This window comes from Pogoniulus pusillus, chromosome 28 (assembly GCF_015220805.1).
Source record: "Pogoniulus pusillus isolate bPogPus1 chromosome 28, bPogPus1.pri, whole genome shotgun sequence".
In the NCBI taxonomy this organism is placed as follows: Eukaryota; Metazoa; Chordata; class Aves; order Piciformes; family Lybiidae; genus Pogoniulus; species Pogoniulus pusillus.
The window spans coordinates 17828202-17852448 of NC_087291.1; the positions used below are offsets into that span (position 1 = coordinate 17828202).

The window sequence follows — 24247 nt, forward strand, 5'->3', positions numbered from 1 at the left end:
GCACAGGTGTGGCTGCTTAAGGGGCTGTGCAAGCTCTGTCAGCTCGCGGCAGAGCTGCTTCGGCCCCGCAGGTGTCCCTTGCACTAACGAACGCGTCCTGGCTCCTCCCGGCTGGGTTCTGCCTGTCCCCGGCAGGCGCCGGCCCCACAAAACGCCGCCATCAGAGGCACCCAAACCTGCGCTTGCCTTGCGGGCTTCAGGTGCATACCCGCAGAGGTGTGCCACGTTCGAGCAGCGGGACAGGGCGGAAAACGGGAGTGGGAAGGTCTGAGCAGACCCTGTCCGCGGACAGACGGCAGCTGCGCAGGCAGTGTGGTACGGGAGGCGTTCGTGTTCAGCGCTCTCCAGAAGCAGCTCTCGCACTTGCGGCATTCGGTTTTTGGCTTTTATCTAATTGCTGTTTTTTTTAATGCCTGATACAATTCCTCATCGTTCTGCCTCTCCATCTGCGTGTGCCTGCGGACGAGCCGCCGGTAGCCCCGAGCGGCCCGGCCCTGCCTCCGAGCCCCGCGTTGTCAGGGCAGCGGCGGCGGCGTCGCTCGTCCGGCGCCATGAGCAGGAAGAGGACGCAGCAGCTGGTGGACTCCCTGGGCAGGGCCTCCAAACACTGTGAGTCTGGGGGCTCCGTGTGGGTCTGGGGGCCCCGATGTGCCGGGCCCGTGTGCCTCTGAGGGCCCCGATGTGCCGGGCCCGTGTGCCTCTGAGGGCCCCGATGTGCCGGGCCCGTGTGCCTCTGAGAGGGCCCCGATGTGCCGGGCCCGTGTGGCTCTGAGGGCCCCGATGTGCCGGGCCCGTGTGGCTCTGAGGGCCCCGATGTGCCGGGCCCGTGTGCCTCTGAGGGCCCCGATGTGCCGGGCCCGTGTGGCTCTGAGGGCCCCGATGTGCCGGGCCCGTGTGCCTCTGAGGGCCCCGATGTGCCGGGCCCGTGTGGCTCTGAGAGGGCCCCGATGTGCCGGGCCCGTGTGCCTCTGAGGGCCCCGATGTGCCGGGCCCGTGTGGCTCTGAGGGCCCCGATGTGCCGGGCCCGTGTGCCTCTGAGGGCCCCGATTTGCCGGGCCCGTGTGGCTCTGAGAGGGCCCCGATGTGCCGGGCCCGTGTGCCTCTGAGGGCCCCGATGTGCCGGGCCCGTGTGGCTCTGAGGGCCCCGATTTGCCGGGCCCGTGTGCCTCTGAGGGCCCCGATTTGCCGGGCCCGTGTGCCTCTGAGGGCCCCGATGTGCCGGGCCCGTGTGCCTCTGAGAGGGCCCCGAGGTGCCGGGCCCGTGTGCCTCTGAGGGCCCCGATTTGCCGGGCCCGTGTGGCTCTGAGAGGGCCCCGATGTGCCGGGCCCGTGTGGCTCTGAGGGCCCCGATGTGCCGGGCCCGTGTGGCTCTGAGGGCCCCGATGTGCCGGGCCCGTGTGGCTCTGAGGGCCCCGATGTGCCGGGCCCGTGTGGCTCTGAGGGCCCCGATGTGCCGGGCCCGTGTGGCTCTGAGGGGGCCCCGATGTGCCGGGCCCGTGTGGCTCTGAGGGGGCCCCGATGTGCCGGGCCCGTGTGGCTCTGAGGGGGCCCCGATGTGCCCCGATGTGCCGGGCCCGTGTGGCTCTGAGGGGGCCCCGATGTGCCGGGCCCGTGTGCCTCTGAGGGGGCCCCGATGTGCCGGGCCCGTGTGCCTCTGAGGGGGCCCCGATGTGCCGGGCCCGTGTGCCTCTGAGGGGGCCCCGATGTGCCGGGCCCGTGTGCCTCTGAGGGGGCCCCGATGTGCCGGGCCCGTGTGCCTCTGAGGGGGCCCCGATGTGCCGGGCCCGTGTGTTTGGGGGCCCCAAGCTCCTGGGTGTGCGTCTGGAAGCCCAACCTTCTGGGCCGTGTGAGTGTGTGAGGTGGCACAGGGCACCCCAGGCTGGGCAGAGGTCCCTAGGCCTGGCCGTCAGAGCAGGCCAGAGCACTGCAGGACCCCTGCGGTCTCTGCCACCTGTGGGCTGTTCATCACTCCCAGCTGATTCTCATTGTCCCTGTGCTTATTCTCTGCTCACCACCCAGCCCCTAGGCAGGCACTTGCAGGTTCCCCCCTTGGGAGCCGCAGGTGGAGGGTGGGGCAGTGTGAGGTCCCTTCCCCCTGCCTGCAGTGTGCTGTCAGCAGTTTGAGCTCTGCTCCCTCTGTGTTCTGGCCGGGCAGTTTCTAAAGGCGAGGTGGAGTGCCTGGTGAAGCTCTTCGATGCGCTGGTGGCCGAGTCCAGGAGCCACTTTGCTGCGGTCGGCTTCGACTGTAACATGTTCCGAGATGTCCTGTACAGAATGTTTGGCATGATGGATGATGTGATGATGGACAGAGGTGAGTGACACTGACAGGCCTAAAATGACAGCAGATTTGGGAATCGTAGAACCAACCAGGTTGAAAGTGACCTCCAGGCACAGCCACTCCACCACCTCCCTGGGCAGCCCATTCCAATGCCAATCACTCTCTCTGACAACAACTTCCTCCTAACATCCAGCCTGGACCTGCCCTGGCACAGCTTGAGGCTGAGTCCCCTTCTTCTGTTGCTGGGTGCCTGGCAGCAGAGCCCAACCCCACCTGGCTACAGCCTCCCTTGAGGTAGCTGTAGTCAGCAATGAGCTCTGCCCTGAGCCTCCTCTGCTGCAGGCTGCACACCCCCAGCTCCCTCAGCCTCTCCTCACAGGGCTGTGCTCCAGGCCTCTTGTCAGCTTCATCGCCCTTCTCTGGACACCTTCCAGTCTTACTTTGGTGACCCAGAGAGCATGCTGAGGCAAAACAGTGCCATCTCACCCCTGCAAGGGCAGCAAAGAGGGGCTGTTGAGGAAAGGATGACTTAGTTCAGTTACAGAATGATGGGGATGGGAAGGGACCTCTGGAGGTCACCTAGTACACCCCCCCTGCTAAAGCAGGTTCACCCACAGTAGGTTGCACAGGATCGCATCCAGGTGGGTTTTGAAGGAAACACTACAACCTCTCTGAGCAGCCTGCTCCAGGGCTCTGGCAGCCTCACAGCAAAGAATTCTTTTTCCTTCTGTTCAAGTGAAACCTCCTGTGTTCTAGTTTGTGCCTGTTGCCCCTTGTCCTGTCACTGGGCACCACTGCCAAGAGCTCAGCCCAATCCTCTTGCCCCCCACCCTTTAGCTCTTGCTGAACATTGATCAGATCCCCTCTGGGGCTACTCTTCTCCAGGATCTGGTCCCATCCTCTTGCACCTCACCCTTCTAGATCTTGGCAAGGATAGCTCACAGTCTTGTGTGCAGGAGACCAGCCAGAGAGGCAGTTGTACTGCTCTCCTGTGGTTGTTTCTGTCCCAGTCACTGTAGTGTTCCCTCTTTTTAACAGCGGTGCCACCATGAGCTGCACTCACTGCTGCTGCTGGGCTGCTGTCTCATGCTTGAAGGTCCCAGACAGACATTCTGTTAGAGGGGATAATTCTGGAACAGAGGCACTGTGGGCAGCACTGAAGGCATTAGTCAGGCAATCCATGGAGATGAGCTGGATAACTCCCTGAAAACACACGGATCCATACTGAGTGCCACATTTGTGGTTGCTCTGAAAGTTGCTTGAGTGATTCCTGACATGCAGGTGTCCAGAGGAAGATGTGGAGGAGGCATGTCTGCCATTTTTTCCACTCTCAGGCTGCCAAGAGCTACCTCTTGGTTCTACTTCCATCTGTTCTCCAGCAGAAGGGGTTTTAAATGCCATAAAATAAAAACGTTATGCAGTTTGCTTGTTGTAGTGACAGGATGAGAGGTAATGGCTTCCAACTGGAAGAAGCTGGATTGACATTGAGGCATTGGGGGGGAATTCTTGCCCATAAGGGTGGAGAGGCACAGGAACAGGTTGTCTACAGAAGCTGTGGAGGCTCCAAGCCTGGAAATGTTCAAAGGCAGATTGGATGAGTCTTTAATCAGTCATGTCTAGTAGAAGATGTCTCTGCCTGTGACAGGAGGATTGGAACTCAATGATCTGAAGGTCTCTTCCAACTCTTCACCAGCTTTGTTGCCCTTCTCTGGATTCACTCCAGCACTTCAATGTCTTTTGTGGAGCAAGGGCCCCAAAGCTGAATCCAGCACTCAAGGCATGTCCTCACCAATGCTGAGTCCGGGGGGACTGTTCCTGAGCTCACACTGGCTCGTCTTCAACCAGCTGCCAAGTCACACTCCCAGGTCCTTTTCTGCTGATCAGCTTTCCAAGGATGGGGTTGTTGTGACCCGGGTGCAGGACCCATCCACTTAGCCTTGCTGAATTGTAGAAGAAAATATTCCTGTCTGTGTTTCCCTGTTACCCAAATCTCCAACCTGTGCAATGCCCTTGGCAGTGTTCCGCACGTTTGACAGAGACAACAACGGCTGCATCAGCGCGGAGGAGTGGGTGGGAGGCTTGGCAGTGTTTCTCCGGGGGACGTTGGAAGAAAGGATTAAATGTAAGGTTTGTCTCTGCTCAGTAGCAATCACTGGATCCATGGCTTAAATTACACATTGCTTTTGTGATAGCTTAAAAGTTAGCTCTTAGAAAATCTTTGTTAATTGAAGAGTTTTCTTCTGCGTAGTTTCCCAGGCTCAGAATTGTTTGGGTTGGAAAAGACCTCTAAGATTATCAAGTCCAACCATCAACCTTGTTTAGCCCAGAGAAGAGGAGGCTCAGGGCAGACCTCATTGCTGTCTACAACTACCTGAAGGGAGGTTGTAGGCAGGTGGGGTTGGGCTCTTCTCCCAGACACCCAGTGACAGAATGAGTCAGTCTCAAGTTGTGCTGGGGGGAGGTCTAGGCTTGATGTTAGGAGGAAGTTCTTCCCACAGAGAATGATTGGCATTGGAATGGGCTGCCCAGGAAGATGATGGAGTTGCCATCCCTGGAGATGTTCAACAAAGCCTGGATAGGGCACTTAGTGCCATGTTCTGGTTGACTGGATAGGGCTGGGTGCTAGGTTGGGCTGAATGAGCTTGGAGGTCTCTTCCAACCTGCTCGAGTCTATGATTCTAAAGCCACCACATCCCACAGTGCCATGTCCAGACGTTTGTTCAATACCTCCAAGGATGGAGACTCCACCACCTCCCTGGGCAGCCTGTTCCAATCCCTGACCACTCTTTCAGCAAACACATTTTTCCTAATCTTCAACCTAACCCTCCCCTGGCACAATTTCAGGCCATTTCCTCCTAACACCTGATACCAGGCAGAAGAAACCAACTCCCACCTCACTGCAACCTCCTTTCAGAGAGCTGTAGAGAGTAATGATGTCTGCCTTCAGCCTCCTCTTCTCCAGACTGAACAAGGACAGACACTGAAACCAAGTTCTGAAAAGGCTCCTCTGAGGCAGAGTTTTTTCTGTGTGCACTGCCACTGTCCCCACTGCCACCTTGTTTTGTTGCTTAGAGACCCCAGCTTTTGAACTGAAGCTTGTTCTGCAAGATACAGCTTTTTCAGAGTAAAAGTTTTTGTATTCACACACAAAAATAGAAAGAAGCAGATGGAGCTTCTTTAAATCACCCTCTAAAAAGAGAGTGATTTGGGCTAAATAACACAATCTCAAGCCAGCCAAGACCTGTGCCGGCATTCATTTACTGGCACTGTGGAGCCAACAGCAGCAGTTGTGTTAGTTTCAGCAGTTCTTGGGTAAAATAGGCACTGTAGAACATACCAGTGTGAAATGATAGCACAGTGTTTGCCAGCAAAGTTTTTCCCTGCAGGCAGTCTTTGTCAGGAAAAATAAACCTCTTTATATTCCAAAACTGAAGAGTTTTTGTTGGCTTAAGTTTTGTGAAGGATAATGTGCACTATAGTCATGGATTTCTCACTCTGTGCCAAAACTGAAGAGGTTTTGTTGGTTTAAGTAAGTCTAAAAGATTACTATAGATTTCCCATGCCAGAAAGGTAGAAGAGGAATTGGGCAGATACTCAAAATGCTGTTAGAGTAATTGTCTCTTTCATTAAGGTATGTGGCAGCTGCCTTTTTCATTCTTTATTTTCTATTACAGCTTGTGAATTATCAACAGTCTGTTTTGTAGTCCTTCTGACACTGACAGCTGGTCCCTGCTGTAGGGAATTCAGCTTCTAAACCAGAACTTTGTTTATATTCTGGGTACTTTTTGAGAGGTTAAGATCTGTAGGTTTGTCTGATCTCTGTGAACTTAGTGCTGGATTTGTTAAGTATGCAGGGTAAATGGCCAGTAGTTGCCCAGTATGTGAATCAAAATGTGCACCTATAAATATTATCTGTGGTCAGTGTGACTGTGTGCACAAGATACAGTTCACAGATAGCTTTGTATGAATTTAAAACTGATTTCTCTTTCAAAAAGATTGCTTTGAAGTTTATGACCTGAATGGTGATGGCTACATTACAAGAGATGAAATGTTCCAAATGCTGAAGAACAGCCTTCTCAAACACCCATCAGAAGATCCTGATGAGGGAATTAAGGACTTGGTTGACATAGCACTGAAGAAAATGGCAAGTACTGACTCACTGTGATACCTGAGTGTCCTTTGGACATTAACTGGACCATAGGGCATTCCTGTGGGTAACCAAATACTGTGGGTGACACTGACTCTGAGCCAGACTTAGTTATGCACTTGAGATCAAGTCTCTTGAGGAAAGCCAGAAACAGAATCCAGATCTAGTGCCTCTCAGTCCAGTATCCTCGCATGAAGCTTCATGTATGAGCTGTGCTAGGAACTTCCTGTGAGAACTAGTCTGTGTGTGTGCACATGCACAAGTGCATCCCAGACAAAAGAGGAGAATCCAAAGTGTGAGCTGCAGTTACTCAGTGTTAGATACCTGCAGTGGCCTCGATCCTTCTCTGGAATTCTGGAAGCAAAGCCATGTGAATTAGTTGAGCTTACTCCACCTTTTCTCTTAGGTAGAGGCAAACAAAACACATCTTGTCTGAGCAGGGAAGCAGAGATTCACAGAAGGAGATTCTCTGGTGGGTTGGAAGGGACCTCAAAGACCATCTAGTTACAGTGCCCTGCCATAGGTAGGGACACTTCCCCCTAGCCCAGCATGCTCATGTCCCCAATCAGGCTGGCCTTGAACACCTCCAAAGAGGGATCATCCATGACCTCCCTGGGCCACCTGTTCCAGTGTCTCTATACCCTCAATGTTAAGAATTGCTTCCTAATCTCCAGTCTAAATCTGCCCTCTTCCAGTTTAAATCCATTTCCTCTCACCCTTTCACTACAAGCCCTTGTAAAAAGTCCTTCTCCAGCTTTCTTGATAGCCTAAAGAAAACTACCTTTGCAATCAACCTAAAACTAGAGACTATATCAGTAAAACATCTGTTAAAGGCAAACACAGCTTCTCCAAGCCCTTGCTGAAGTGTTCCTTCTCTTTCCTAGGACTATGATCACGATGGGAAGCTTTCCATTGTGGACTTTGAAAAAGCAGTCAGAGATGAAAATCTTCTCTTGGAAGCCTTTGGACCATGTTTGCCAGACATAAAGGTACAGCAGAAATGGGCAATGCTTCTCTGCTGTGGGGAGGGAGAGGGAGGTGTTGGGGTAGTACAGCAATAAAATGGTCCTTGGTGAGGAAAGGAGATGCTTTTCTTGAGCTCTTCACCCAGAAGCACTCCAGGAATACAATTCCAGTTTTTCTTTCTTTTCTAATGAAATGTAAATCCTGCAGACACTTGAAAATGACCTTTTTGGTTTGTTGTTTGTTTTTAAACCAGAGCAGAATGGCATTTGAACAGAAAACTTTCCCAGAAACTCGGAAACTCTGAGTGGAGTACTGAAGTGCAAGAGGCTTTTTCTTCACCCTTCTTCATGGTACAGTAAAACTAGGAATAGCTGCAAGTTGAATTTTAGTATTTCTTTACTATAGAAAACCACTGAATAAGTTGAATTTTACTTCTATTATTCTACAGTTCTTCAGAGAGTTATAAAATAGTTATAGGAAGAGGCACACAGGACAGGGTTGTGACAATCTAGTACACTGGTTTGTTCATTCCTACAAACAACTGCTACAGATGGAAAAGGAGTATAAAACAGTTCTCATTTTGAGCATAAAAATAAATACTTTCAACTCTATCCTGTAAAAAAAATAAAAGGGACTCTTGGGAGATGCTGCCAGCAGTATCTATATCCTTCTTCTCTGCTTTACAAGAGGTTTGGCTGAGCTACTTTCTGGTTTCTCCACAGATGTTCTTGAAACAGAATCTGCAACCTGAATGGGGAGAGAAAAAATAATCTTAGTAAACTGTAACCACTGCTTTTTGATGCTAATTTCAGTGTAAGGTTCTGTACCCAGCATTGGACTATTGGGATGTATTAATTGCTATCATCACAGTTGTACTGAATTTGCCTGCAGGAAGAAAGGGGGGAAATAACAGCCAAGGCAGCAGTAGACTTGAGAGGAGGAAGGGAAGGAGGGAGTCATCATGCCTCCCCACACGAAATAAAAACACTTCTTCACTAAAAACCACTTAGGACCCTGGCACTGCCAGATGGACTTTCTGGAGTGTCGTGTGGGAGGTACAGAGTAGCACAGCTGTGAGATTCTGCATGGTGGCAGAGTTAAGTTGTAAGAACACCAGCCTTAAGTGGCAAATGTTCAACCTTCATCCAGTATGACCTGTTGAAGTTAGCCATAAAAGCAGAGCCCCTACAGCAGCTGTGCTTGGCAATGACAGCAATGGGAGCTTGCAGAGCCAGTACCTCTTTCAGCTTATTCCTTATCAGTGCCGCTGAAGTGTTCAGTGAATCATCATCCATGTCCACTTTAGGGGCTTCTGGTAGCTGTGGACCAAAAACAACTTCAGTCTTGTCCACACTTGTCCCAAGGAGAGCAAAGCTGGCCCCTTCTTCTCTCTTCCTCTTGCGTTCCTGCAGGTGGGTTGTGCGAGGCATGAACCTGTCGACTCCGTTATCGATCCGAGCCGCTCTCGGCCGCATGGAGGAAGGCCCTGGAGTACCTCCTCCTGGGTGCACACTTGGAGTTAGGGATGTGTTGTGACCCAGGTACCCAGAAGTTTCAGCACATTTGTTCTCGTGGGGAAAAGTCAACAGGCTCTGCTGTTGCTGATTCCCAGCTGGATGCCCTGTGTTGTAGGGTACCCCCTGACAGCTTAGAAAGCAGGATGGATCCCAGCTGTTGGCTGCAGCTGATCCTGATGTAGTCCATGGATGATCATGCTCAGAGTGCTTCAACACTCTCTTCTTGGGCCCCTCTCCTTTCTTTAACACAAAGCAATCTTTAAGAAAAAGCAGAAAAGCAGCTTCACTATTTTACATCATTATTAGCTCTAACACAGACAAAATCACAGAAGCAAGAGCAGCAGCATTTCATTCCCAGCCACCTTTCTTTAATTCTTTTTCCCTACGTGCCACCTTCCGCACAGTTTCAGCCTTTGCTACGTTGTGAGGAATGCCTGAGCAGAAATAGTGCAGCAGTTTTGAAGGCACAAGGGAAAGAAGACATCTAATGCTGTAAAATAATGATTTTTTAGCTCCAGTTATGATTTAAAGGACAAACTGCCTAGGAACATTGGAAAATAGGTGGGTTTGTGTTAAAGATCAGGAATTCTCTTCCCTTTAAACGTTCTTATCAAAAAGGGAGGAGCCTGTGCTCAGCAATTTGCTCACTTCTCAGCTTGCCCAGCTTTCAGTGCTGCTTGGGAACTCTGCAGTGCAGAGTGGACCCAGCCCATTCACAACATTCCCCCAGTGCCAGCACACAGGCTGCAGAAATGTTTTGTTGAAGGTCCTGCCAGTCACCTTCCTTTAAAACTGCCCCTTTGGGCATGCCTCAGTAAGCTGGAGCAAGGGTGAAGGAACAAGGAAGCAATTCCTCCCCATGAGGGAGGTGAGGTACTGGAACAGGTTGCTCAGATGAGTTGTGGAGGCTCCAAGGCTGGCAATGTTCAAGGGGAGGTTGGCTATAGCCTTAAGCAAAGTGGTCTAGTAGGAGGTGTCCCTGCCGATGGCAGGGGGATTAGAACTGGGTGATCTTGAAGGTCCCTTCCAACTCAAACCATTCTATGATACTATGAGGAAAAAAAATCCCAATTTTCCTGCTAGTGCTTGAGATTTGGTGTTTGGAAACCGATAACAGGAAGAAAAAGGAAGAGAAGAAGATATTTATTACTTAAGATTGGGTTTGGGGGCTGTATTTATTTCAGTGCAAACCCCAAGAGTTGCTTTGAAATTGATGCAGGCCTCCAAATACTGAAAGCTGTCTCCACTCTGCTGCAGACATACTTGAAATAGACCCTCTAGATCAGCCAGACACAAAAGCATTTCTTTTCTGGGTGCTCTGAGCAAACTCCCACCTACCTCAGAAGTGAGATGTTAAAGAAATTTAGTTACAAACCTCTTTGATTTGTTGCTTTTGCTACAAACTTTCTTCTGTCCTGCAGCTTCTCCCTGGTTTCTTGGACTGTTTCAAACTCTGGAGCATAGCACACATGCAGCAAGCTACCAAAGAAACTTCGTTCATCCATTTTTTTCTTGGCCACCCTGAAGGGAATCAAATTGAGGATTTTACTTCAGCTCTCTGAAGCCTTAACAGACTGTAAAAAAATGTACAAAATGAAGGCATCAAGAGGCAGATGTTGCCCTGCCCAGTACCTTGCACACTGCAGTTTCTGGAACTTTAGAAGATAAACTTCAGTGAATTGCTCTGCTGGGTACTCATCTAGAGCATGATACTCCTCAATGGCACCGTACAAAGCAAACTGTTCAACTAATTCCTTCATCACACCCAGTGCAGGAACTCCTTGGATGAGCAAGTAACGAGATTCCAAGTTGATGGTATAAACCTGGAGAGAAAACACAACCATAAAGGGTCACATTGGTGCTTTGTTGCAGAAGGGAGTTCTGTTGGTCCTCACAGCCTCTGAGCACGCTGAAAAGGGCTGCAGCCTCTCTGCTACCAGGACAGGCTGAGGGAGCTGGGGCTGTTTGGCCCAGAGAAAAGAAGAGTCCTAGAGGTCTAATAGCTGCCTGAAGGGATCCTACAGGAAGGCTGCAGAGGGACTGTTCATGAGAGGCTCTAGCAACAGGTGAAGGGGGAATGGTTTGAAGCTGAGAGAGAGCATGGTCAGACTGGAGCACAGGACGAAGTTCTTCAGTACCAGAGTGGTGAGACTCTGGAATAGGCTGACCAGGGAGGTTGTCCCTTCCAACTTGAGCCATTCTGTGATTCTCTTTGGACTGTTCTTGCAGGAGCACTAAGTGCACAGTTACATGAGACCTCCTCATTACTCAAGCTTCTTACTCAAAGTAGGACTCAGTCTAAGAGTTGATTCTGCTGTACGAGGTCAGAGAGCACTACCTCATGTGTAAATTCTCCAAGCCTCTGTCCAATATCCCTTGCAACTGAGGAGTCACCAGGGAAGGAGGCACTCCCCTCATTCTGATGAGGAAATACTCTGCTCTCCTCAGACCCCACCTGCAGTGCTGGGTGCAGCTCTGCAGCCCCCAGCACAAGCAGGACATGGAACTGTTGGAGCCAGTCCAGAGGAGGCCACCAAGATCCTCAGAGGCTGAGGACAGGCTGAGAGAATCTGGGCTCTGCAGCCTGGAGAAGGCTTTGAAGAGACCTTGGAGTGGCCTTCCAGGATCTGAACAGGGCTACAGGAAGGCTGGGAAGTGACTATTGACAAGGTCTGGGAATGACAAGATGAGGAATGGGTTTGAACTGGCAGAGGGCAGAGTGGAACTGGATGTTAGGAAGAAGTTGTTTGCAGTGAGGGTGGTGAGACACTGGCACTGCAAACCAGTGCCCAGGCAGAGAGGCATCACAAGTAAAGGTTAAGTACCAGCAGGCCCTGGAGCAGCTCACGTCTCTGCAGCGCTGGAGATCAAACTGGATACCAGTCAGATAAACTGCAATGCACTTCAGCACCGCGGAGAGAGCAGAGCCCAAAAGCACCCACAGCGGCGGCGAGTGCTAACGGAGGGAACCCGGCGGCCCTACCAGCTACAGCGGGAGGAGCTGGCGGTAAGTCCCCCGGCCCCGTGAAACCCCCGCAGCCAGCAAAACCGGCTGTGAGCCCGAGGCTGCGCCCCTCGCGTCCCGACGGAGCAGCGCCCGGCTGCCGTGCAGCAGAGGGGCCCCAGGCAGGGCGCCCAGCCCCTCGCACCGAGCCCGGTCCCACCTTCACGGCTCGCGGCCGGCGCCCCTCTCGGTACTTGGCCCGCGTCTCGCAGACCCGCAGCTGCGCATGGTGCGGGCAGGCCTCTCCCGGCGCCGCGCTGCCGGGGCCGCCGTCGGCAGACATCTTCCCGCCGCCCAGGCAGCGCCAGCTGCTCGCCGAGACAACCGGCAGCGGGCGGCGCTCATTGGCTGCCGCTCAGGCGGGCGGGACGAGCTGGAGCGTTCGATAGAGCAGCCAATCAGAGGCAGAGGATGGGCACATGCCGCGCCCCCATTGGCTGCCACGGGCCCTACCATCGCGGCGGGGCGGCGGGGGGGCTCGGGGAGGCCCCGGGCCCGCAGCGCGTAGGCGGCTCCCTGCTGGGGCGGAGCGGGCGCGCAGGGCGCCGGGCCGCGGGTCGGGCCTGGCCTGGCCGCCCGCCATGTGGGGCAGCGGCAGCCCCGGCGGAGGTGCAGCTGCAGCCGCCGTGGTGACTGTCGTCCTGAGCGGGACCCGGGACTGCTTCCTGCACTTGCCTCCCGAGCTGGCCGCGCAGCTGCGCCTGCAGCAGGTACCGGGGGCGGCTCCGCTGGCGGCGCGGGCGGGAGGACGGCTCGGTCAGAGAGCATCATGGGAAGGCTCCGGCTTTCCCCGCCGGCATCCCGTCCCCATGGTGACGCGAGGAGCCCTCCTTCCTCCTCCCGCCTCAGCCCTCCTCATCACAGCTGCGCTGCCACGGTGGCGGCAGAGCGCCCGAGTCTCCCCCTGCATCGGGGGACACCCCCAGAGCCCGCAGGTTCGGCTCCTGCGGGGATCCCTGCGGCGGGGCCCCAGGGTCCTGTCCTGACACCGCTTCTGCTGGATAAAAGCCGGGGGAGGGTGGCACTTGTCTGGCAGCGCAGCCAGGCGCTGCTGGCTTCTCAGGGCTGTGCATTTGGTACCAATTCTCACAGTGTCTGGCCAGCAGTAACCGAATAATGTGGAAATTAACCTTTAGAGGCAGGAGGTGAAGTGGTAAATGCAAGCTGAGCCCTCCCTGTTGGTGTAGGTAAATCACTCTGCATCCTTCGTTAGGGAGGCACTCCTGCCACGCAAAGCATAGGGATCAGCTGCAGGGACTGCACCTGGGAGGTGAAAACCAGAGCAAAGCCTGCACGCAGCCCTGCTGGCATGAACACAGGAATTCAGGATCTGCCAGCAGAGCAGACAGGAAGCAAAAGGGCAGGAGTGGAGGTCTGAAGAGCAGGAGGCAGGAGCAGAGATGGCAGCCACAGTCCTGGCAAAGCCTCTCTCAGCCTGGCTGACCTCATCCAGTGTGTGTAAGCTGCTCATTTTCCAACACCAAAAAGGCTGTTTCCCCCAAAAAACGGGGGGAGTGGCACAAAAAAGTGCTCCTTCTTTCCTGCTGCTGCTGGAAACATCCTTTAGCAACATGTTGTAAGTGCTGCAAGTTACTGCAGACTTCAAACAGAGCACAGAAAGCCCAGAAAGTGTTTTGAATTCTTTGATCTCTAATCAAACACAGTTCAGATTAACTAATCCTCATCTTTGTTTAGGCATTCCTTCATTTTATTTCTCTGCAACTCCTAGGGCCAAGCTGTGAAAGTGTCCTGTGGTCGTCAGCCTGCGTTTTTGAGCTGGATAGAAATGAGGCATCGAGGTCACCAGGGTGAGAGCATTGCAGAGCTCAACAGACAGTTAGCAGAGAAGCTTGGCATTGCAGATGGAGAACAGGTTTGAAATGCACTCTTTTGGGGTCTGCTTGTTTATATAGTACATGACCTGAAAAGCTCCTGATTTACAGGTTAGCTGCAAGCTTTCTGTCCCTGTGCTTAGACAGCTGCTGTGTTTGTACCTGCTCAGGAAAGGCTGGCTCATGGAATCACAGCTTCACAGAGTGGGGGAGTTGGAAGGGATCTCTGCAGGTCATTCAGTCCAAGGCAGAGTCATATAAAGAAGGTCACACAGAATAGAGTAGAGTAGAATCAACCAGGTTGGAAGAGACCTCCAGGATCATCCAGTCCAACCTAGCACCCAGCCCTATCCAATCAACAAGAACATGTCCAGGCAAGTTTTGAATCTCTTCAGGGATGGAGGCTCCACCACCTCTCTGGGCAGCCTGCTTCAGTGCTCTGTCACCCTTAGATCAAAGATGTTTCACCTCATGTTTACATGAGACTTCTGATGTTCAAGTTCGTGCCAAATTCCTCTTGTCCTGTCACTGGGCACCACTGAACAAAGCCTGGTCACAGCCTCCTGGCACCCACCCTTGAAGTATTGATCAGCATTGATGAGATTTCCCCCTTCAGGCTGCTCTTTTCCAGACTAAACAGCCCCAGTTGCAGCCTTTCCCCATCACAGAGATGTTCCAGCCCCTTCAGCATCTTTGTAGCTCTTTGCTGTACCCTCTCCTGTCCTTGAACTGGGCAGCCCAGAACTGGACACAGTACGCCAGATGTGGCCTGACCAGAGCAGAGGAGGAGAAGAACCTCCCTTGACCACAGTCTATTCATAAAGGGCCTGGGTTTGCTTTTGTGGTGTACTTTTTCCTCATTTCTTCACCTGTCTCTGCCTGGTGTAAGCTTTCTGGAGGCCAGGACATTTGAAAACAAAAGTGAAGAGCTGCAAGGGTGATTCTGTGATCAGTCTGCATGGAAGAGGAGTGGTTTGGTACCAGCTGATGGAGCTCTTGGTGCTTTTCACATCCCCTTCCGTTCTCAGCTTGCTGAAGTCCCCAGGCATGCCCAGTGCAGTCCCCCTCACGCTGGACAAGAATTGTCTGGTGGCATTAAGAAGATGTTCCTAGTGAAAGCATAGTGACAGGCTGCCCAGAGAGCTTGTGGAGTCTTCCTCTCTGGAGACTCTTTCTGGGTGTCCAGGGGCCCTGTTCACCCTGCTCTGTGTGAATCCCCTTTATCAGTGGGGTTTGCAGGTTTACAGATTGCATTGGGTTGGAAGGGACCCTGAAAGCTCATCTTGGCCAAGCCCTCTGCAGTCAGCAGGGACATCTCCAAATGGAGGTGCCCAGGGGTCACAGCAAGTCTGAGCTTGGGCTAGCTGATCTCCAGAGGTCCTTTTGAGTCCCACCATGCTGTGCTGGAGGTGCCAGTTCTCTGGCTGAGTTGAAGGTGGAGCTTTGCCCTGTTCCAGAGCAAGAAGCTAAATGTTTTGAAATGATGTTACTTCTGCCAGGTATTTCTTGAGCCCTGTTCCCATGTCTCCTCCTGTCAGCAAGTAGAAGTGGAACCACTCTCCACAGATGACTGGGAAATTCTGGTAATTAACCCTTCTCCCCTCTTTGTGTGCTCGTTGTAGATGGCAGAGGTTTTGACACGAGCAGAGTTGTGCAGCCCCTGAGGACACGCTCAGATGTGTTGGGGTTGGATGGTATTTGGTGCTTCAAGCGGGCTTCTCTCCAGGCAGCTGTGTGCAGTGTTGTCCTGTTTCCCCAGGAGCTGCATGCATCCTCCCTGGAGAAGCATCTTCTGGACCAGATCAGAGTGGTGTTCCCCAGGGCCATCTTCCCTGTCTGGGTGGAGCAGCACACTCACCTCTACATCCAGATCGGTGAGCAGGGGAGGGGCCCAGCCGGCGCCTCGGGCGAGATGCTTTGGCTGCATCCACTGACCTGCTGCCTTCCCCCCCAGGTACACTTGTGCCAGCAGCCTCCTATGGGAGGTTAGAGCCCTGCACGGAGCTGCTGATCATTCCCAAAGCGCGGCAGCTGGAGGAGAAGGTCACCAGCACACCTTCCACAGACACCGTGCTCAGGAGCTTCCTGAGCAGGAGCATGGAGCACGAGGAGACGGTGAAGGACCCTTTTGCCAGCCAACCTTACCTAAAGCCAGCAGGCCTTGAGCAGAGTAAGGCTGATGGGAACACGAGCTTGGGCTCAAATGTTCTCCCAAACATCTGGAGTTTCCTGGGCAGTGTTTTCTCTCATCCAGCTGAGCAGAACCAAAGGGCTCCGTGCAACAGAGAAGCAGTGAGCAGCTTCAAAGCCAGGCTGAACCTAATTCACATGGATTCCATCTTCAGAGTGTGCCAGTGCCAGCCTCCCAGCGTGCAGAACACACCTGCCACCCATGCTTTCCTGAGATCCAGTGCCATTCATGTGTTCCCCTGGGACTTGGAGTTCACTGATTTGGATCCCACTCCTGTCGTTTCCTACGGCAGAATCAAGGAGCTGCTGTCCCCGAGACAGCGTCACCAGGAAGCAAGGCAAGGGCAGCCACCTGAAAAGCAAACCCACCTGGCTGGCACAGAAGACAAAGCCCCCTCCAGCTCTGGCAGCAGTCGAGCCCCCAGTGAGGCACCTCCCGTGCAGATGGTTTGGAATGGGTTTGAAGACCTGAGGAGCTCCATAGAGGGAGGCCATGGCGGGGAGGCTCGGCACGTCGGCAGAGTCTGGGTCAGTTGGAGCACACTAACTGCTGGGCTTTTGCTGGGGGAATGCTTTACAGACTCTCACACTGCATCAGGTGGGAAGGGACCCTCAAAATAATCTTGTGCAGCCCTCCTGCACTCGGCAGGGACAGCTCCAGCTAGAGCAGGCTGCCCAGGGCCACAGCAAGGGTGCACGAAAGAGCCAGGTTTGGATGCTGCCAACCACCGCATGGCTTCCTTCTTAAGTCCCTTGCAGTCGCTCCACAGCCACTACACAGAGTGGTGATCAGCTGCAGAGACTCAGCACTGTTCTCACTGCTTTGCTTCCTGATATTTCCTTTTGATTTGCTTTTCTTTGCAATGTTTCAGATTCCAGATGGCCTGAGGAAGAAGCTGCACATCGGAATGCATTCAACAGTTCAGATTCAATCCATCGAATCTGTTCCTCAGATTCCTCTCTCCCTTAGCCTGCAGCCCAAGCAGAGCTTAGTGAGTTGGCATTCTTGGTCACTTGCTTGTTCCTCTGCTGGGAAACTGATGATGTTCATAGGCTGATAGAATGGTTTGGGTGGGAAGGGCCCATGAGGGCTGTTGCTGTGTTTTGGTTGGCTAGGTGAGAGCTTGGACGTGGCTGTTCTATATGACGTTCCAAAGGCATTTCTGCTTTGGGTGATGCCATTTTCTTTTCATTGTGGTTTAGGTTGGAAGGAACCTTAAAGCTTGTCCAGTTCCAACCCTGCCATGGGCAAGAACACCTTCCACTAGCCCAGGTGGCTCAAGGCCTCATCCAGCCTCACCTTGAACACTTTCAGAGAGGGAACGTCCACAGCCTCTGTGGGCAGCCTGTTCCAGTGTCTCACCACTCTCACTGTCAAGAATTTCTTCCCAATATGTAGCCCAAATCTGCCCTCCTCAATCTCCAGTCCAGTCCCTCTCATCCCATCACAACAAGCTCTTGTAAAAAGTCCCTCCCCAGCTTTCTTGTAGCTCCCTTCAGCTACTGGAGTGCTGTGATGCCCTTAAGGTGCTTTCCATAGAGCACATGCCAGAAGTGGTGTTTGTTGGCAAAGTGCTGTAATGAGAAGTAACTCCTGGATTTTCTTCCCATCTTTCTGCTGCCACAAGAGAAACAAAATGCCTCATGCATGGGGGGGGGGGGGGCACAGTTAGTAAGACCTTGTTTTGTCGAGTGTCTCTCTCTCTCTTTGTTCCTGCTTAGCATCAAGATGCAAGTGAAGATGATGTGAAAGCTGCTTTCAGTTCCTGGCTGCAGGCTGCCACTGCTGATGATCTGCCATGGCTCATGCCAAGCACTGACTGTATCCAGCTGGCTGTTGGAGAAGGTGAGGGCTGGGCTGCAGCTGGACTGCCATGATGAGATTTCCTGGGGCTGTTTCACAGAATCTCAGAATGGGTTGGCCTGGAAGGCAGCTCCAAAGCTCATCCAGTCCAGCCCCCTCCACTACAGCTCACAGCCTGCTCCAGCCTCACCGTCAGTATCTCCAGGCATGAGGCTTCAACCAGCTCCCTGGGCAGCCTGTGGCAGTGCTCCAGCAGCCTCCTGCTGCACAACTTGTTCCTCACCTCCAGTCTCAATCTGCTCTGCTCTCATTTCAAACCTGGTCCTGTCCCTGCAGGCCTTTGCAAACAGTCCCTCTGCAGCCTGCTTGCAGCCCCTTCAGGTCCTGGCAGGCTGCTGTTAGGTCTGCCTGGAGCCTTCTCCTCTGCAGGCTGCACACCCCCAGCTCCATCAGCCTGTCCTCCTAGCAGAGCTGCTCCATGATAGTTTTTGTGGCCTCCTCTGGACCCACTGCAGCAGGTCTTTGTCCTTCTTATAATGGGGACTCCAGAGCTGGCCCCAGCCCTGCAGGTGAGGTCTGAGCAGAGCAGAGGGGCAGGATCCTCTCTCTCCATCTCTGACTGCACTGCTTTAGATGTAGCCCAGGCTGCCATTGGCCTTTTGGGCTGCCAGTGCACACTGCTGGCTCCTGTCCAGCTTCTCCTCCACCAGCACCCCTAAGTCCTTCTCTGCAGAGCTGCTCTCAGTCTCATCACTCCCAGCCTGCATTGGTCTCTAGGACTGTCCTGGCCCAGGTGCAGGACCTTGCACTCTGCCTCTTTGAACCTGAGATTCTCCTCAGCCCTGCTGCAGCCTGTGCAGCTGCCTCTGGCTGGCATCCACACCACCTACCCTAGCATGGAAACTAAGCAGGAATTTATGCTCTAATAATGCTCAGTTTGTTTTCTCCCTCCCTTTTGGATGACATTGACTGATCATCTCCTCCTTGTGAGGAATAAAAGCTGAATTGCCTTGAAATGTTAATAGGTGTTCCTTGGGCCTTTACAGGAGTGGAGGAGTTTGTCCTTAGTGTGGTGCTTCCTGCACACACTGAAGAAAACAAAGCTGAGGATATTTTTATGCTGGGTCCCAGTTTGCTGCCAGAGACTAACATGCAAGTAAGTATCACACAGCATCAGGTACCAAGGAACAGAAGTTGTTATGTTTGCTTAAGTGCCTTCTTGTAGATCTACTTTTTGTGCTTCTTTGTTCAGCCTTTCCTTTCTCAGCAGAACAAACACTTCCATTTAATCTTAGGATGGTTGCCATTGTTAATTGCTGTAGAAGCAGTGTTCACCACTCCAGGTTTATGGTTCAGATAAGATTCTGTCGTTTTTAAACTGATAGAGCAACATTTCAGTAGAGGATATGCACTGCTCAGGGGAGAGTTTGTCCTCTTGGTTTAGTCTCTTTGGAACAGGAATTCTGATTGTTTTTTCAGGATTCCTGTTGCAAAGAGACCAAACCAAGAGCATCATTTCTACGTTGGTACTAGAAGGAGGCTCCTACAAGTTGTGTTGGTGACAGGTAATAAGTGCATCAAACAGCACTGTCAGCCTTCTCGTACCTGTGAGCCTCTCTGGTGGCCCTTTTTGCCTGCCCAGCTTTCCACACTGCTCCCCCCACCAGTGAACTGGGCTGAAAAATGCATGTGGGTGAAAAAGTCCAAGGTCTTGTCAGCTTCCTTTTCACCCAGGTCAGAGTCCTGGCCTGATTGACTCTCTTTTCTCCCCACTGCTCATGCCAGCCCAACAAGAGAAGGAACAAAGTAGTCACAGGTGGGCAAAGAGCTGATCTGAGATCTAGTCATGGGCTTTTAATCTCTGTAAGCACTGGCTTGGGTTTTCATAGGTCACAGAATGGTTTGGGCTGGAAGGGACCTTCAGGGTCATCCAATTCTGACCCTCTGCCGTGGGCAGGAGCACTTCTGCTGAGCAGCTTGCTTAAGTTTTGGAAGAGGTTATTTCTGTCTTGCCAAAGTGCAGGAGGCTGCAGCAGAGCACAGATGCAGTAGTTTGTTTGGGCAGTTCCAGGAAGAGAGACTCGCTCCTGCTCTGCTGTATTTAATGCCCAGTGCTAACTCTTTGCTTTCTTGTAGGTTCTTTTACAGCCTCTAGCTAGAGAAGCTGATGGTGACCACCAGCCCCCTGTATGTGACACAGACAGCAGCCTTCCTTACCCCAAGCTGAGGGATTTAGGGTGAGTCAAAAATATGGGAGGGAGTAGGAATGGGTGTATTTCCAGCAACATTGAGTTTCTGACTAAGCCAGGTCTGAAAATAAACCCTTGCCATCTTCTGGCTTGAGCCAGGCTCAGGCCTTACCCAGAGGCATGTAGAGGGTTCACTTTGTCCTCTGAACACTCTTACTGCAGTGAGGAGGAAACTTCATGTGCCTGAAGCTCTCAGTGTGCTTCAGAGGAGTCTGAGCCAGCCATGAAGGACACTGGGGTGGTTTCAGCTGGGTTCCCAATGGATTAGAACTTAGGATGTGTTGCACTCTGTCAGTCCTCTTCCCACAGAAACCTCTTTCCTTGTTCAGTTGCATTTAATGGCCTGAGTCTGGAAGAGACTTTAGTCACTGCAAGTTCTGTCAGAATTGTGAAATGATAGAATGGTTTAGGTCAGAAGGGACCTCCAAGATCATCCAGCTCCAGTTCCCTTGCCGTGGATGGGGACACCTCCTCCCAGCCCAGCTTGCTCAAGGCCCCATCCAGCCTGCCTTTGAACACTGCCAGGCTTGGAGCCTCCACAGCTGCTCTGGACAACCTGTCCCAGTGCCTCACCACCCTCTGGGGCAAGAATTGCTTCCTCATGGCTCATCTCCCAGTTTGAAGCCATTACTCTCTGTCCTCTCTCTACTTGCCCTTGTACAAAGTCTCTCCAGTTCTCCTGCAGCCCCCCTCAAATCCTGCAAGGCTGCTCTAAGGTCTCCCTGGAGTCTTCTATTTAATAAGTTGTAGGCAGAGCTGTGTAAAAGAAGGCAGTGGCAGCATGCAGCAGACTGGAGGTAGAGCTGAAGCAGAGGGACATGAGAGACTTGGAGCACTGTGGCAGTGTGCTGGTGGTGCTGTGAAAAGCTGCTGAGCAAGGTGTTGAGGAAGGGATGGGAACTGATGTGGGAGTGGTGTGCTGGGGGGGGGACGTGGTAAGGTATGGATGTTAGAAAGCAGGATCTGTCTGCTCATCCCAGTCCTTGAGCAACAGCACTTGGCACTGGCACAGCTGACAGCCTGCCTCCTGGTGGGCATGGGAGGTGCTGAAAGTCATCAAGGTTTAGAACTGGTGCCGGGTAAAGGTGCCCTCAACTGAGGCACTGGTGCAGGGTAGGGATGTCCCCAGCTGAGGCACTGGTGCAGGTAGGGATGTCCCCAGCTGAGGCACTGGTGCAGGGTAGGGATGTCCCCAGCTGAGGCACTGGTGCAGGGTAAAGATGGCCCTCAACTGAGGCACTGGTGCAGGGTAAAGATGGCCCTCAACTGAGGCACTGGTGCAGGGTAGGGATGTCCCCAGCTGAGGCACTGGTGCAGGGTAGGGATGTCCCCAGCTGAGGCACTGGTGCAGGGTAAAGATGGCCCTCAACTGAGGCACTGGTGCAGGGTAGGGATGTCCCCAGCTGAGGCACTGGTGCAGGGTAGGGATGTCCCCAGCTGAGGCACTGATGCAGGGTAGGGATGTCCCCAGCTGAGGCACTGGTGCAGGGTAGGGATGTCCCCAGCTGAGGCACTGGTGCAGGGTAGGGATGTCCCCAGCTGAAGTTTGTGCTGCTGTGTTTCTGGAAGGGCTGAGGAACGATTCTGTGCTGCTGTGGAGTGCTCTGCCCTAAGCCTGCTCCGGGCTGGCTTGGTTGCTTCCCCTCCACAGCAGGTTGTTGCTCAGACACTCAAGCAGATGAACCCCAAAACCATGATCAGCTCTTACCTTCTGAGGCCTGCTCCATGCTGGGGTGGCATGCAGTGACCACACAACCCCTGGGTGCTGGGGGGGCCCTGCACTGTCCGTGTCCCTCTGCAGGACGGAGCTGCTGTCTCCTCGGGCTGAAGCACCTTTAGCCTTGTCTTGCAGCGGGTCCCGCAGTGTCAGCACTGACACCTCCGCACGGTGCGGGACGCTGCAGTTGGCAGCAGGTGCCCTGGTGCTGCCCTAAGCCTCTGGATGTTGTGCTTGTTCTGCAGAGGCGTGGAGAGGTTGGGAGCCTCCTGCTGGGAGCACCTGAGCCGCAGCCTGCTGGCCCGGCCGCTGTGGCAGAAGCTGGCTGCTGTCGCCGCGGGGCTGCGCAGCGGAGGGCTGCTGCTCACGGGAGCAAAGGTAGGGCCTGCCCCGCTCACTGCCTGCACCCTCCCCCCTCAGAGGCTTCTGCAGCTCTGTGGGAGCTCTGAAATGTTGGAATGAAAGTAACAACGTGGAATTGTCTCCTGTGGTCTCACACTAACTGGCCATGGAATAGAGACTCTCTGTTTCCCTCTGATCCAGTGGGAGCTGGCCAGGCTGGACTGGTGAGCTTAGGCCACTGGGATGAGTTCAACAAGGCCAAGTGCTGAGTCCTGCACTTGGCTCTCAACAACCCCATGAAGGCTTAGGGCACAGTGGCTGGAAGCTGCCCAGCAGAGAAAGCCCTGGGGATGCTGTGTGCCAGCTGGCTGAATTTGGCCCAGGGTGTGCCCAGGTGGCCCAGGAGGCCACAGCAGCCTGCCCTGGATCAGCAGTCATGTGACCAGAAAGACCAAGGCAGGGGTAGTGTCCTGGGCTTAGCACTGGTGAGGCCACATCTGGAACCCTGTGTCCAGTTGTGGGGCCCTCACTCCAAGAAAGACCTTGAGGGGATGGAGCAGGCCCAGAGAAGGGCAAGGAAGCTGGGGAAGGGTCTGGAAAAAAAGGTCTGGAGAGGAGCAGCTGAGGGAAATGGGAGTGTTAGTGTGGAGAGGAGGAAGCTGAGGGCAGACCTCATTGCTCTCTAGGAGTCCCTGAAAAGAAGCTGCAGCCAGGTGGGGGTTGGGCTCTTCTGCCTTGTAACAAGTGGCAAGAGGAGGGGAAGTGGCCTCAGGCAGCAGCAGGGGAGGTTTCAGTTGGATGTGAGAGGAAAAAATGTCTTTACTGAAAGAGTTGTTAAGCACTGGAGCAGGCTGCCCAGGGCAACGGTGCAGTCACCATCCCCGCAGGGAGCTGTGGTGCTGAGGGACCAGGCTTGGAAGAGTTAGGGAGTGGTTGGTCCTGATGACCTTTAAAGGCCTTTTCCAACCAAAGCAATTCCCTGGTTCCATTTAGCACCTCACTGCACTGAAACTCTACCTGACTCTGGTGAGGCATAACCCCAGTGTGCAAACAGCTTCCTCAGCTTCTGACCTGCTGGGACAAAGACTCCCCAGGAGAAGCAGGAGCCAGGCCTGTCACTTGACATCAGCTCCTGTTTGCTTTTGTAGGGCAGTGGAAAGTCAACCCTGGCCAAGGCCATCTGCAGAGAAGCATTCCAGAGGCTGGATGCTCACGTGGAGGTGATCGACTGCAAAGCTCTCAGAGGTATGAGTGTGGCTGCTTTGCTTTTTCACCCCCAGTGTTTGCTGTGTGGTGAGGGAGCAGAATTGTGAAGCTCTTCTGGTTTAGTCTGAACCATTTTTACTGCTTTTGCAAGGACATTTGGTGCCCTGCAATCGCTGGCTTCAACAGCCTGATGAAAACCCAACTGCCAGCAGCTTATTTCACACTTGGAGCAGTTTCTGGCCCAGCTGCCACCACCAAACTCAAACCATCCTTGCCAGGCTTGCTGTGGATTGTTCTAGAATAGAAGGAGGTGTCAGGGGAGTGTGTGTGTGCAGCTGTTACTGAACCCTAAGGGCTACAGGGTGCCTGTACTGCCAGAGAAAGGAAGCCTCCCTGGGCAGCCTGTGCCAGACTCTCACCACTCTCACACTCAACAACTTCTGCCTCAGCTCCAAACCATTCCCTCTTGGCCTGCCTCAGACCCCCTCAGCACAAGTCCCTCTGCAGCCTTCCTGCAGGATGCCTTCAGGCACTGGCAGCAGCTCTGAGGTGCCCCTGGAGCCTTCTCCTCTGCAGGCTGCACCCCCACAGCTCCCTCAGCCTGTGCTCACAGCAGCCCTGGCATCACCTTTGTGGCCTCCTCTGGCCTCACTCCAGCAGCTCTGTGTCCTCCTCCTCCTGGGGACAGCAGCACTGGAGGCAGAACTTGAGTTGGAGGAGAGCCAAGGAGCAGAATCCCCTCAGCCTGCTGGCCAGATGATTGATCTTTTAGACAGGGAGATCCTCCTTGTATTTTCTCAGTGGGGGATCACAGGATGCTAGGGATTGGAAGTGATCTCTGAAGATCATCAAGTCCAACCCCCTGCCAGAGCAGGGCCAGAGAATTTAGCACAGGTTGCAGGGGAACACATCCAGACAGGACTGGAAAGTCTCCAGAGAAGGAGACTCCACATCCCCTCTGGGGAGCCTGTGAAGGATGTAGACTCCCTTCTTTC

The 24247-nt window shown here is 53.5% G+C and overlaps 3 protein-coding genes across 8 annotated transcripts in view; 2 read left to right on the forward strand and 1 right to left on the reverse strand.

The window, feature by feature from the left end:
• On the forward strand, positions 1–10417 carry CLXN (calaxin). Of its 3 annotated transcripts, XM_064167237.1 has the most exons (7): positions 1–609; positions 2156–2311; positions 4296–4400; positions 6274–6422; positions 7310–7414; positions 7645–7741; positions 10330–10417. In XM_064167237.1, the coding sequence occupies exons 1-6, from the start codon at positions 552–554 to the stop codon at positions 7693–7695; spliced, it is 624 nt and encodes a 207-aa protein (XP_064023307.1). In that variant the 5' UTR covers positions 1–551; the 3' UTR covers positions 7696–7741; positions 10330–10417. The 3 variants fall into 3 exon arrangements, with proteins under 3 accessions (XP_064023307.1, XP_064023306.1, XP_064023308.1); XM_064167236.1 differs by lacking the exon at positions 10330–10417 and having other exon boundaries at positions 7645–8044; XM_064167238.1 differs by lacking the exons at positions 4296–4400; positions 10330–10417 and having other exon boundaries at positions 7645–8044.
• Positions 7770–12231, reverse strand: RBM48 (RNA binding motif protein 48). Its single transcript, XM_064167232.1, has 5 exons — positions 12073–12231; positions 10541–10731; positions 10284–10429; positions 8630–9165; positions 7770–8138 (listed from the first exon to the last, which is right to left on the reverse strand). Exons 1-5 carry the CDS (start codon positions 12193–12195, stop codon positions 8052–8054), a joined length of 1083 nt encoding a protein of 360 aa, XP_064023302.1. The 5' UTR covers positions 12196–12231; the 3' UTR covers positions 7770–8051.
• The window catches only part of PEX1 (peroxisomal biogenesis factor 1), a 24371-nt gene continuing 11952 nt past the window's right edge, over positions 11829–24247 (forward strand). The window contains exons 1-11 of one of the 4 annotated variants that reach the window (XM_064167223.1): positions 11829–11915; positions 13642–13785; positions 15244–15327; positions 15504–15618; positions 15699–16462; positions 16807–16926; positions 17657–17780; positions 18785–18894; positions 19875–19975; positions 21950–22082; positions 23195–23291. In XM_064167223.1, the coding sequence (XP_064023293.1) occupies positions 13699–13785; positions 15244–15327; positions 15504–15618; positions 15699–16462; positions 16807–16926; positions 17657–17780; positions 18785–18894; positions 19875–19975; positions 21950–22082; positions 23195–23291 (1735 nt within the window). In that variant the 5' untranslated portion in view covers positions 11829–11915; positions 13642–13698. Of the gene's footprint in view, positions 11916–12435; positions 12623–12691; positions 12848–13641; positions 13786–15243; positions 15328–15503; positions 15619–15698; positions 16463–16806; positions 16927–17656; positions 17781–18784; positions 18895–19874; positions 19976–21949; positions 22083–23194; positions 23292–24247 lie in introns of those variants that run through there. The other 3 variants (XM_064167220.1, XM_064167221.1, XM_064167222.1) reach the window with 3 other exon arrangements.